The 14,059-nt window shown below is 38.1% G+C and overlaps 3 protein-coding genes across 6 annotated transcripts in view; 2 read left to right on the top strand and 1 right to left on the bottom strand.

The window, feature by feature from the left end:
* Positions 1-9,781, top strand: part of FUCA2 (alpha-L-fucosidase 2) — a 53,834-nt gene extending 44,053 nt beyond the window's left edge. The window contains exon 8 of the mRNA XM_030316480.1: positions 9,655-9,781. Coding sequence (XP_030172340.1) covers positions 9,655-9,745 — 91 coding nt within the window. The 3' untranslated portion in view covers positions 9,746-9,781. The remainder of the gene's footprint in view (positions 1-9,654) is intronic.
* PEX3 (peroxisomal biogenesis factor 3) overlaps positions 1-12,875 on the bottom strand; it is a 33,731-nt gene extending 20,856 nt beyond the window's left edge. For all 3 annotated transcript variants that reach the window (XR_003968984.2, XR_003968985.2, XM_030316484.2), the window contains exons 1-3: positions 12,571-12,875; positions 6,803-6,934; positions 2,511-2,592 (exon numbers count right to left, since the gene is read on the bottom strand). Coding sequence is in view for 1 of the 3 variants with exons in the window: in XM_030316484.2 (XP_030172344.1) it covers positions 2,511-2,592; positions 6,803-6,934; positions 12,571-12,643 (287 nt within the window). In the remaining 2 variants the exon portion in view is untranslated. The remainder of the gene's footprint in view (positions 1-2,510; positions 2,593-6,802; positions 6,935-12,570) is intronic.
* Positions 12,876-13,012: 137 nt separating this feature from the next.
* ADAT2 (adenosine deaminase tRNA specific 2) overlaps positions 13,013-14,059 on the top strand; it is a 41,363-nt gene continuing 40,316 nt past the window's right edge. For both annotated transcript variants that reach the window (XM_032593258.1, XM_030316497.2), the window contains exon 1: positions 13,013-13,143. In XM_032593258.1, the coding sequence (XP_032449149.1) occupies positions 13,045-13,143 (99 nt within the window). In that variant the 5' untranslated portion in view covers positions 13,013-13,044. The remainder of the gene's footprint in view (positions 13,144-14,059) is intronic.

Here is a 14,059-nt window from a genome sequence, read left to right as displayed (position 1 = left end):
CCCCCTGCTTATCTTTTCTTGCTCTCTTTTGATCATGTATAAAGCATTACCCTTGTTGGCTACCCGATCTATTTCGTCCCTCCAGATGCCATGTTCTATTAACCATCTGCATAAGACTACAGGTTAGATTCCCTTGGCTGCCCTTTCTTTTCTTTCTTTAAAAAAAAATTTTTTTTTAATGTTTATTTATTTCTGAGAGGGAGAGACAGAGTGCAAGTGGGGGAGGGGCAGAGAGAGAGGGAGACACAGAATCTGAAGCAGGCTCCAGGCTCTGAGCGGTCAGGACAGAGTCTGTCATGAGGCTCGAACCGACAAACTGTGAGATTGTGACCTGAGCCGAAGTCAGATGCTTAACTGACTGAGTCACCCAGGTGCCTCTACAGTGGTAACCATTTCACAATGTATGCATTTTCAAAAAATGAAACAAAAATTTTTTTCACATTATCTTTTTTAAAGATTCCAATTCCAAATCTATGTAGAATAAAGTACTTTTTATGCAATGATTCCTTTCAAATGAATTGTTTGATAAAAATCATCCCTAAATTAAATATGAGACTCTTTAATGTCACTAAAACATCTGTTTAAGAATTAAATCAGGGGTGCTCAGTGGGCTAAGCATCCAACTCTTGATGTCGGCTCAGGTCATGATCTCAAGATTCATGAGTTTGAGCCCCTCGTCCAGGCTCTGTGCTGATAGTGTGGAGCCTCCTTGGGGTTCTGTCTCTCTCTCTCTGCTCTTCTCTCTCTCTCTCAAAATAAATAAATAAAAATAAACTTAAAAAAAAAAAAAGAGAATTAAACCAATCCTGGGGCACCTGGGTGGCTCGTTAAGGGTCTGACTCTTGGTTTCAACTCAGGTCATGATCTTACAGTCCTGAGGTCAAGCCTGTGCTGGTTAAGATTTGAGAGAGAGACCTCTTTTTCTGCTCCTCCCCTGCTCTTTCTGTCTTAAAAAAAACCAAAAAAACCCCCAAGATTCTTTCCTGATGAAACGTCTTGGCCATTATCAATCTTCAATAATAATGCCAAGTGTTGAAAACACTGATGGATGTTTACTTGCGATTTATAAAACTGACGGAATAAGATTATCAAATCACTTATTTATTTCTGGTTAATTATTATCATAATTAGTTCAAAGAGAAACTTAACTTGCCTGACAGGCTTATATAAGACCAAAGTTGTCTGAAAACCAATACAAAAGCAGTCATAAGATTGGAGGCCTTATTTAAACACACTTTGTAAGGGCTCAACCCCTGTTTATCCAAATATTTTTCAAATGGACATTTTTCCCCCAAAATTGCAAACAGTAATTCAAATCAAAAGAAAGGCCAAGAAAAAATACACTGAGATACTTAAAAGAGGAAACAGCGAGTAAGGAGAACTATCACAAACCCTTAGGAACTGAAGAAATTCTCTCTGTGTACTGAGTAAGAAGAGAGGAATGACACCTCATCTTGAAAGCTGTCCAGGGCTATCCAGAAAAATAAACCCCTTTATTCTCTGGTTTCCCATATTTGGCTTTTACTTTTTACCATAGACTAAATACAATATGTCTTGAATTTATGTCATATACTCCTTCTTTGGGTGGCAAAGTCTTAAAGGGAAAGAAATCTTATCTTAATTATCCAGAATCCTCTAAAACATAGGGAATTCAGGGTCTTGCAGCAAACGGTAACCAAGAAGGAAGAATGCTACTATATTTATTGTGTCTGTTACTATGTTGCTTTTATAAAAAGTGCTATTTGCTTATTTCATTTGTCTTACTTCCCCAAAAAAACCAAAACTTAAGGCAATTAAAACCTATTTCTCTGGGGCACCTGGGTGGCTCAGTCAGTTAAGCATCCGACTCCTGATCTCGTCTCAGGTCCTGATCTCGTCTCAGGTCCTGATCTCATGGCTCATGAGTTCAAGCCCCTGTAGGGCTCTGCACTGACAGCACAGAGCCTGCTTGGGATTCTCTCTCTCCCTCTCTCTCTGCCCCTCCCCCACTTGCTCTCTATCTCTCTCTCTCTCCAAATAAGTGCTTTGTGTTCAGTAAACTGTCATGGTGAGGTAAATTATCATTATTGTATGCTTATGTTATATTTGCACTTTATTTTGTTAATAATATAAAATGTAAATTCATATGCCTTGTTCAAAATGTATGTCCACATGCTTTACCTATTATACCACCAACTCTTCAAGCAGCTTCACAACATCTAGTTCAGGAACACGTTCCATAAGCACTCAATAATTAAATTTCTGAATAAGGTCAAAGTGATATACGATCTATTTAAATGGAAACCAAAATACACGCAAATATTGTTGACCTAAATACTTTGTGCATCAAAGTAAAGGACAAAATAGGATGAATTCAATGACAGTTACTGAATATTTTTCTAAACAAGTCTATATATTATGAGCTTTAATTAGAAAAATAAGGAAACAAAGATGTTTTAAAAATATTTTAGTGTATTCTACAGATTTAAGTGCCCCCATATAAACAAAAAATGATGTTAACTTGCACTTACCTGTTTTTTAGCAGAGCCGTGAGGCTCTCGGAATTGAGTTGCTGCATTAAGGCCTCTCTCAGGGTTGGAAGCATGGACAGCACTGTAATGCAAACAGGAGATAAAACAGGTTCCAGGTGATAGGACTGCCTTCATGAGAAATGCACATTGTTTTAGGCTATACGATAGGACTAGTGACTAGCAGGGGTTGGGAGGGAATGTCAAGGCTAGAGTTTTCAAATTGTTATTATTTTTAATAATAAAAACTGATTATATACTAATAAATCATTTATCTGCTTATGTTAAGTGAACAGGATTATATATATATAATATATATATATATATCATGATCATAGCAATGTAAACAAGTACACATACAAGAAAGAATGGGAAGAATTATTCTGAGATGTTAACAGTGGTGATCTTTGGGCTATGGATTATTAACAATCGTCTCTTTTTCCTCTTCTTTTCTGTACTCTCCAAATGTTTTTTACAATGAATTGATTTCTGATATAATAAAATGATCAAAAACATTTTTATCTTTAGCTATATTTTTGTTTCATATTTTATTTGTAATTCTAGAAAAGTTTATTTATTAAATATTGCAAAGCAATAAGCACTTATTGTAGCCAAGACAAAAGTGTGTCAGGCCGGGAATTAAGAGCTGCTAAGTTGTAGTTTTGGTTTTGCCAATGGTTATTGCCTGTAACTCCCAAGAGTTGCGTGAAGAGACAGTACTCCATGGAAAAAAGACTTCATGTAATTTATAAGAGTTTATTTATGGCTCTATGTATGGTGTAAGAAATACTGGAGAAACGCACATATACAAATTAAAAATTAGTTTCTAACACTAAATAAGTAATGATAACAAAATGAAAAAATATCAAGAGATCGCAAATACCACATTCTAAAAGAGAAAACTTCAGTGTATAATTTTTATTTCTTGACTAGGTAAGACATGTTAATTATAAAATGCATTATTATTTTTTTCTATAGAAAATTTAGCTGTTAGTCTACTCTAGACATTTATTCCAGTGCTACTCTATGTAGCTTTAGCATATTTCCTCAAGTTGTATGATTGAATCGCCTAAGTCATTTAGACCATTAACTAAAGTCGCAGCTCAGAGCCAACATAAAAGGTGGCTTATCTCTTAGTGTAGTTGATATATACCTAGCTCAAATGCGAGATGCTACCTTACCAAGAAAAATCAAGGCTAGAGTCCTACATTCAGAAAACAGAGTTAACAGGGAACTAGTTTAAAGATTATGTGGTAAAACAACATGATTTAAGAAGAGTCTCTTCACCAATTCTCCTGATAAGAGCCTTTTACTTTCCCTTTAAGCCTATTCAATTCTTCTCTTCCAGGCATTTTTTTTTTTTAACAGTGAACAAATATATTTCTGTATCTAGTTGAATACAGCATTCATGTTTTTCTTTAGCCATCCGGTCTCCATGATAAACACCCCTCAGTCCAACCACAAATCACAAAACAACCCTTCACCAGTTATGAATCTGTGTGACCCTGAGGAAGTTATTTAACCTCTCAGTGCTTCAGTTTTCTCTGTAAACTCAGGATAACATTGGATCTACCTTATAGAATTGTTGTAAGGACTGATTGAGACATATAAAGGATTTAGAACAGTGCTTCTTTGCACATGAGAATGCTTGGTAAGTGTTAGCTCTTATTATTATCCTTATTTGGCCTCTTCTGGCACATTCCAGTTTGTATATTCTTAACATGTGAGAGTCAGAAATGGACTGTACTCCAACTACTCCAGAGCATGTGTACTGTAACTACCTTTGATCTGAACCACAATTTTATTACTGTAGTCTAAGATTAATTTAGTATTTCTAGAAGTCATATCAAACTGTTTATAACAAGCTTATGTTCAACTAGAATTCCCAACCTTTATTCATGTATCTTGCTTGCAAGCAAACTTAGACAATTCTGTATCTGTACAACAGACTTTTAATGCAGAACAATTCATTTATCCCAGCCTAGCACTGTGTCGTGTATAAATTTCATAAGCATCTCTCCTAAATCTTTAGTAAAATCATGAAGAAGATAAAGCCACTGGGCAGAACACAGAAGCATTTCATTAGATGCTATCTGTCAAGTTGGGGCCAACTTTTTGGGTAAAAAAAACCCAGCTATATTTACCTGAAAGTACTAAATTTTTCTAGTATACCCACTACATATTATTCAGAAGGATAAAAACTTAATCATATGATTTGCAACCCCATTATCAATGTATCCCAGAAAGCTAATTTGGAAAGTTTTTCAGTGGACCTATATTTGGCTCCTATCCTATTTTATTTTTAATTACCTAAGCAGCTATTTATTCATCTGAGGGTTGTGATGATCATGGAAATGTGCCACCAAATCCAAATCTGCTAGGAGGAGCGTGGTGGGGTGGCAGCCCCTGCTGCCACCCCTCTTGGGTCCATTACCAGATCTGCACCACTCCCAGACAATGAGAGTGCTCCATGGAGATACTAAACACAGATCCATTCCTGTAGGTCTTGTCTACCAGGGAACTTGGGCTTAAGGACTTCCCACTGGCCTGCTAAAACTTTCTTGAAACTGTGCTGTAGACTTGAGACTTTTTTACCCAATCTTTCTTCTCCCTTTCCATTCCCTTTCCATGAAAGACCTGCACTATGGTCTAAAGGCTTTCCTTGCCTCCTTCTGCTCTCACTCCTTTATCCTTCACAGCTGTTTCCCCTAATATATCTCTTGATATCTAATCCCATCTTAGCATCTGTTTCCCAGAGGACCCAAACAGACACAAGGGTCCATGTCAAATTGAAATATATTTTGAGACTCCAGACTACCTTATTCAATTTAAAGAATTATGTAATTTTTAAAAAGTTATTTACAGAGTATTTATTAAGCACCAAGCACTTACATGCATTATTTCATCACATTCTACAAAACATTTATGAAGCGGGTTTTATGATGATTATTTTACAGAAAAGAGAACGGAGATTTAGAGTTGCCCAAAGACGCAGACATTACAAGGAGAAACTGGCAACCGGACTCATTGTGCTTTATCCGAGTTGTCATCACACACAGTGTTTATGATTACTGTTTGCTTTATAGAATGAAGTATTAGCATTATACTAAAAATAAAGTCCTTTAAACGCAGGAAAAAAAATTTACTTTCAAAACTAAACAAAGAGAATCTACCTTTATAAATTCTTTCTAAATTAGCTGTTCTTGAAAGAAGCGTTAGAGAAAAAGTTTTAACCAATAAAAAAGAAAGAGGGGGGCACCTGGGTGGCTCAGTTGGTTGAGCGTCTGACTTCGGTTCAGGTCATGATCTCGCGGTTTGTGGGTTTGAGCCCCACATCGGGCTCTGTGCTGACAACTCAGAGCCTGGAGCCTGCCTCAGATTCCATGTTTCCCTCTCTCTCTCTGCCCATCCCCTGCTCTTGCTCTGTCTCTCTCTCTCTCAAAACATTAAAAAAAAAACCAAAAAGAAAAAAAGAGGTTTGACATGGATTTGAGAACTAATTCTTGAAGGGTTATGCCAGTTAGAACACTCGTTCTCTTCAAATGTGGGCAGTTGACTGTGTTACAGCATTCTCCCAGTAGGCTTCCGGGTTAAATTATTACCATTAATTCATGTTGAGTAGTATATACTACTGTGCTACACTCACGGGTCTGTAGTTGCCTACTGTCATTTAACACACTTAGGACTCTTTACTACGCATAGGAGGCCCCATGAAATCAGGCCTATCCTTGTAGACTTACTTCCCACTGCTCATTCCGCTCTAGCTACTTAGCCCTTTTGCTATTTCTTGAATGTGCCAAACTCATTTGCCACCATAGCATTTTGCTCCCTCCACTGTATCATTTAGTTCTCAAGGAGGCCTGACTCTCCTGATTGCCATTTCTTAAATCCCCACCTCTCACACAGCTTTATTCTCCTTATAGGAGCTACCACTACCTGAAGTTATTTATTTGTTTTATTATCGTTTGTTACTCTCACTAGCATATAAATTCTAAAGGTCAGGGATTTTTTTTTTTTTTTTTTAGTGTTCACCTTTTGTTTTCCCAGTACTGGGTACCTCAAGTATTTGATGAAAAAATAAGTGAAATCAATGAACCTTTACTGTATATTGTATTCATTTATATTGATTTTTAAAATCCACGTTAAATGATGTATTGCAGTTAAATCATATAAATATTTGCTAGACTTATCGTTCTCCTTTTGCCTTTTCCTCTAACTTTGGTCCTAGAGGTATGCAAATTAGTATAAATCATCAAGGAACATTACACATGTAGAAATGTTTCTCTTTGCCTTACCGGTCATATTGCAAGTCCTCTGGTTACTTTCAAAATGATACTGTCGTCGTGCTTGAGCAATGTATTCTGCAGCCTCTCTTTCTTGTATTTCTCTGATTTTCTTCTGTCCATATTTTCCCAGGATATATACTCCTAAAATTATTTTTTTAAAACAAGCAAGTATATTAATCTAATTAGACTGTTAAAAATTCCAAATAGTATTTTAAACCTGCTTCATTGCTATAAGGCTTATAGCAATGAAAAGCTAAAAATCGTAATGTTTAAAAACCTAAGTTAAAGAACTTGTGTAAGAATTGTGACCTAAATAGAAGGAAAAGGAGACTGGCATTTAACAGCCAATGATGGACGGACGGCCAATAAGGACTAGGCCTGAAGAAACAGAAACAAATTAAATGTACAAAGTCTAGCAGTGCCTTTAATAGTGAACTGGAGATATTTTAAGTGTCCAGCAACAGGGGGTTGTTTAAATAAATTATAGTCTATACATACAATAATCTTATGAAATCTTAGGTAGCCATTAAAAACCACATTGCTAAAATAGTTAATAATCCAAGGAAATATTCATATTATATTGCTAGATTTATAAAATAAGATCCTGGATGTTTCCCTTTTTAACATAAGTAGATACATAGAAAAACAGATGGGTTTTAACATATAATAAACAATGATCATTATTGAATAGTGGGATAGCAGCTGATCTCTTTCTTCTATTTGCTTCTTGGTATTTTCCATATTTTCTTCAGTCAACATATTTTTTTTAAACTTAAGATAAAATATTTATGTATTTATTTATTTATAGATAAAAATTTTAAAGAATCCAAGAAAGGTAGGTTGTCAGGCAGACATCTAGAAATAGTAACTTCAGTGGAAAAGAGAGATGGAAGAAGATACAGAAATTCCTAAATTACAACACTACAGCATAAAAATATAGGTGGGATCATGAGGCCTATAATTTTGCTGAGCACATTTCAACACAGACAGTATGATACAAATGTGCACATTTTATTCTATGCCTCAGGGGCAGTCAATTGTCCTAACTGTGAATGTGAATACTCCAGAGTGGTTAGTTAGCATTTGACCAAAAGCCAAACTCCAAGGTTTAAGTACTTCACCTAACTTTTATCTAACATAATGAATATCAAATGGATTTTCATAGATTAAGTCAGTGGTGTTTAAGATACTGGATTGGCTAAAACTATTTTAGTAATACTCACTTGAGCAAGAATATAAGGATCTAGCCAAGTCCTTCTTCCCTAGGAATGGTTTAGCCTTGAAACCTCAACTGCTAGTTAAGTGGATTCTTCTTAGTGAAAGGAGTTAACCAAATGTCAAAGTTGCTAACCAAATGGCCAACAGAATCCTACCACTGGAATACTGCTGCATTTGCTTCAGGCTAATCTTTCATGCGCGTTTCTGTTGCGGTACTGAAAGAGGACACAAACTTCAATAAGCTCATAAAACGTAGTTAGGATACTGTTTTATTTATCCTGGCTAATAGATTGTTTTTATGTGTGTTAGAACTTGTTTCCTTATAACCTGGCAACAAATTTGTAAGGGAGTAACTAATCCTCACCTATCTCCAACTGTCTGTGGCCCCCAATATCTGCCAAAAAGAACCTAAGAACTTTGCAAGACCTAAATCATTGGATTTGGTCTATTTGTCACGAGTGGGGATAAGGCAGCCCTTTAAGAACTGCAAAGCAAGCACATATCCTGAAATATTTTCACTAATATAAGCATTATAAACTGATAACATATATATTCTAAAAAATAATAGTTCAGTAAAAAGTATGTCCTGCAAATAATTAGAAATAAAGTATGACTGTTATGTCTGTATGCAAATAAATGTATTGTAATTATGTTTAAAGAGCAAATAAATGTCATATAAGTGGCTTCATAACTACTTTTCTTGTAATCCTTTCTCAATAAACTGATGATAGTGCCATAATACCAACAGAATGAAGAAACTGGCTTATGCTTCACTAACTCTTTGACAGGCAATTCTTATGTAACAACTAATTCTCAATGAATTGTATTTTATTTGCACAACTGATTGCTTAAAGTTATGTGTAAAATTACTATTATTTCTCAAATAATAGTAATGATGTAAAATGAAACACTGCAGTGATGCCCTCTGTGTAGCTAAGAATTTTCTCGAATAACAGTAAATGGCTAGCATATGTGTTTTTCTGGGAGAAAAACTTTCATTAGATTCTCAACAGTATCTGATAAAAATTTTTCAGGAACTACTTACCATGTTTGTTTGATAAGTGTAGTATATTCTAACAAAAGCTAAAAGAAAATGAATTGTTGTGGATTGAACTGTATCACACCCATCCTTCCCAATTCATATGTTGAAGTCCCCTTACTTCAGAATATGACCTTATTTGGAGATAAGGTCTTTATAGAGGTAATCAAGTTAAAAGAAGGTCATTAGGGTGGGCTCTAATCCAACTTGACTGGTATTCTGAAAAGAGGAAACTTGGACACAGACAGGTGTTGAAGGAAGATGATGTAAAGACACAGAGGAGAAGACCACCTACAAACCAAGGAGAAGGGTCTGCAAAAGATCCTTCTCTTATGACTCTCAGAAGAAACAAATCCTGCCAACACATTGATCTTGGGTTTCTGGGCTCCAGAACTACGAGACAATACATTTCTGTTGCTTAAGCCACTCAGTTTGTCGTACTTAGTTATGGCAACACCAGCAAACGAGTACATAGAATTAGGATAAAATGCCACAGCTCATTATTATTATTTTGAGTTAGCATTGAAGTCAGTTCCCATAAATGGTGAAATTTAGCCAGGGTCTCATTCCTAAAATTAACATATTCTGATTTTTTTTTCCCTAGGAAAATAAAAACGAAGACAGAGAATTCATTAGCTAAAATATGGGGCTCAGGATCATCTATATACTCGATTGGCTGCCTGAATCTGACCTGAAGACAGTAGGTATTGATGGTTGTGGCACCAACTAGGCAGGTAATTTTGAGCAAGACTCTTCCTCTCTCTGTGTCTAGATTTTTTCATCCATAAAATGAAAAACTGGGTTTATAAGGTGCTTTAAAAATTTCTTCTGTGCTATGGTTTTATTTATGAATAATGAAAACATTCATGAAATACCTCAAAACTAAACATAAATGTTTTGATGTTTCCTTTCAGAACACTCCTGGTAAAGCAAAGTATCTTCTAGTCTTCCCACATCATAAATTCAGTTTTGGGGTGCCTGGGTGACTTAGTCAGTTAAGTGTCTGACTCTTGATTTCTGCTCAGGTCATGATCTCATCTGGAGTTGGGCTCCATGCTGACAACGTGGATCCTGCTTGGGATTCTCTCTCTCTCTCTCTCTCTCTCTCTCTCTCTCTCTCTCTCTCTCTCTCCCCCTCCCTCCCTCCCTCCCTCTCTCTGCCCTTCTCCCATTCAAGCTTACTCTCTCTTTGTCTCCCTCTCGAAACAAAGAAGCTTAAAAAAAATAACTACTCATCATGCCCACTGACTAGAAGAGCTTAGCACAGTGCCCACTGGGCACCCAACAAATGGTAGCTATTACTATTAAAAATCTGTAACTCTTGTATTTCTAATCATTTCACCTTCAACACTACAGGCACTTGATAACTATGTCTTATGTTAACTGAAATGTAACATGTTGTAGAACCTTTCCCTTGAAGATACAAAACACTAGGATTATTTTCTCTTTCTATCCCTGTGGACTTCCCCCACCCCTTCTCATTCCTCTTAATCTGTAATTATAACGCTCTCAATAGATTTTTCAAAAAATTTATAACTATCTCTTAAGTATACTCTTTTGCTCCTTGTTCCATTACATCTAATCTACCATTAGGTTATTCCATAAATCTGATGGGGTACGCTATTCTGAGATTGCTAAAGAGAGATTATTTTCCTTCCTTCAGTAGTGCCAAAAAATATTTTATTTATAGTTCTTCCATCATACATATGTCTTTAACTTCTACAAATAAGATAGATTTAGTAGTCTTGGTATAAGAGAAATATACAGTCCCTGAATTATGAAAATTTCAACTTCGTGATGATACGAAAGTAATACGCATTCAGTAGAATCCATACTTTGAATTTTGATCTTTTCCTGGGCTAGCAAATATGTGGTACAATATTCTCTGGTGATGCTGGGTGGCAGTGAGCCCCACTCCCAGTCAGCCATTCCATCACTGAGAGTAAACAATTCTTACGATCATTCAGTACTCATTCAACCATTCTGTTTTTCACTTTCAGTACAGTATTCAATAAATTACATGAGGTATTGACACTTCATTATAAAACAGGCTTTTGCCCAACTGTCACCTAAAGTTAAGTGTTCTTCAGATAGAATAGGCTAAGCTATGATGTTTGGTAGGTTAGTTGTATTAAATGTACTTTTGACTTACGATGAGTTTATTGGGTCATAACCCCATTGTAAGTTGAGGGAGCTCTGTACATTAGATGTTAATGGCTGAAGATACTGGAAAATATACCTTATTGGTAAAGGATTTCTCAAAGAATGCTGTAAAACTTTACCTAAAAACTTACTGATTTGTGATACACCTCAGAGATCAGGAAAAGACTCTCCTCACCATCAACAAGCTGATTTCAAGCTTTCAAGAATCAACGGATCTGAGTTATTGATGTCAATAGTATTGTTAATTTCACATTGTTTGGGGGGCAATAGAATATAATCTAATAGTAAGAGAGAGGCAATCAAATTGTTTGGAAAACTGCTGTTCTTGTTTTTAAGTACTTCTGTAACCGAAGCATGTAGTTAGTGGTAATTGCTCAAAAAGTCAAATTCTAAAAATTCCCTCTTAACATTCCTATGCTTCCTTCTCCTGTATCTCACATGGCTTTTTATTCTCTCCTTCAAGTCCCTGCATATTATGGCATGACTGTCCTATGGGGCAAAAGGCTCTCAGGATTATCTTCCCTGTTTCCAAATCGCCTCTCAGCCTGTGCAACTCCGTTACACCAGCTGGATGGGCACTGATCCCAACCTTGAAGATCCCCAGGAAGACGGCACAACATCTCTCAAACATTTCCTACTGCATAATTTGTATTCTAAAGAAGCAGAAACAGAACTAAAACACTGATTTGTGTTTGTCTAGTATATACCTCCCAGTCATTTAGAATAACTGTGCAGTTTTCAAAAATTCAAATTAATTTTTTTTTTTTTTTATTGAGACAGAGAGAGAGCCCGCGCAGGCGAGCTGGGGAGAGGGGCAGAGGAAGGGAGGAGGGGGGGGGATAGACGGAGAGAGAGAGGGAGAATCCCAAGCAGGCTCCAGGTTCACTCACTAAGCCGCCCAGGCGCCCCTAACTTTAAACAACGCTGGAAGGGCAGGCTTTAGGTAACTCTCCTAGAACATTATGAAACTTCTGCGAAGGATGAAAGCCAAATAAAATACGGAGAGTGCCAAAGAGAAACGAAGAATCTCCCAGGAAAACAATTTGAAATGTGTCGGTAAGAGAATGATTATCTTGAAACAGAAACTTAATTGTGGTGGGTTCTCCCAAGGTCCGCGAGAAGAAAGGGGAGGAGAGAAACAGAATAAGGGGCAGCTACAGCACAAAAGATACAAATCCGACAACCGCAGAGACAGGAAGACCCTTAGGGGTTCGTCACCCAGAGCCCCGTCCGACCGGCGAGCGAAAGCCCCTCCACATATCCGGGACTATGGTCGCCCGGCCTCTATTTTCCAAGACAGTCACCTCTCTTCCGCCCCCTTCTCCCAATGTCCCTTTCCGAGGACGCTGTCACCCACCTCCGAGCACTGTGCCCAGGAAGATGCATTTCTTTTTGTGACGTTTTAGAAAATTCCACATAGAGCTCAGCATCTTCAGACCCTGAAGGTGCGGGCTAAGGGCGGCGGGGGTGGGGAGGGGCTGTTCGCCAGGAAAGCGTTTCCTCGTCACTTGGCCCCAACGACCAGGCAGCACCTCCGTAGTCCCGCTCGGTGCTCTCCAGAAATCACAAACGCGACTTTCCGCAGAGACTGTCACCGGGGCGGGGAGGGGGCGTGGACTACAGGCGAGCAGCTGCGCTTTCTGCTGCTGCCGCCGCGCCGCCGTCGCCGCTCACTGGTCCGTGCCCCCCGGGTCCGTCTAGAATTCGCTCCCGAGTGCATCGCCGTTCGACTTCCCTGGAAACCGCGGCTCGCGTCCGCCGCGTTCCGTTGCCGGCGCTCCGCTGCTGTTGCTTCAGCCTCGGGCGCTGAGCGCCACGGCCCGGGTGCACGATGGAGGCAAAGGCGGCCTCCACGCCGGCTACTGGTGGCGCCGGGTGCTCGGTGACGGCGGAGGAAACCGAAAAGTGGATGGAGGAAGCGATGCAAATGGTGAGGAGCCCAGGAGGTGCGTGCCGTGGGTGGGAACTTTTCTTTGGTCCCTCTTCCCGACCCGGGCATTTAAGCAAACGTCCTGCGTGTGCTTTCTCGTCACCATAATCTCGATGGCGGTCACATTTCTGGGTGAACTGCTGGCTTTACTCCCCTGAAGTTTTCTTTAGTCCATTCGCACAGTGCTGTGGGGGAAGGAGGAGAGGAAATAAAAAAATCATTTCTTTTTTCACTGGTATCAAGTATGAACCAAACACCCCCATTCAGCTGCTGCTGGTATGTACGTGCTGCGTCCCCTTCTTTCCCCGAAGACACACTCGCAAATCCGGAAAGTTACATTATTGTGTATTTATGACCTCTTGAACCTGTCTAGTAGGAGAAAGGACGCTGAGGATGTATCTGATAAAGAGCAGGGTAAAAACAAGTCCCTGTACAGTCAGATCTACCATTCATTCATTCATCCTTCCATGCTACTGCCCTGTTTTTTTTTTTTCACTTCCCTCTCTCGCTCCGTTCAGGACTGCTGATTAAGAAGAGCTCTAATCAGATTTGTGTATAATCTAAGCTTTACCCATACTTATGAGGACCAGTGAGCTCTTTAATAGGGATAAAAGTGTGTGTTGGCTTATATACGTATATGTATATAAATATATGCACCTGCACACATATACATGTGTAAAATGCCCTTCAGTTTTACATTTCTCTAAGGCTGCTGTAAATCTTTTTTTCATACATGCTTTTGATTATATTCTTTTTTTTTCATATTCCTATCCTTAGTGGCTTCTGGTCTCCAATAGTTAATTAGTTCCATAATTATTAATTAATTCATTCCATACATGTTTATTGAGTACACTATGCTTGGCATTGGAAATTTAGTACTGCAGCTGATTTTGGTATATTCTTTGTTCTCTACTCA

Source organism: Lynx canadensis, chromosome B2, assembly GCF_007474595.2.
Source record: "Lynx canadensis isolate LIC74 chromosome B2, mLynCan4.pri.v2, whole genome shotgun sequence".
NCBI classification, from domain to species: domain Eukaryota; kingdom Metazoa; phylum Chordata; class Mammalia; order Carnivora; family Felidae; genus Lynx; species Lynx canadensis.
Note: the sequence above shows the minus strand (reverse complement) of the source record. Positions and strands in the feature narration are given on the sequence as shown.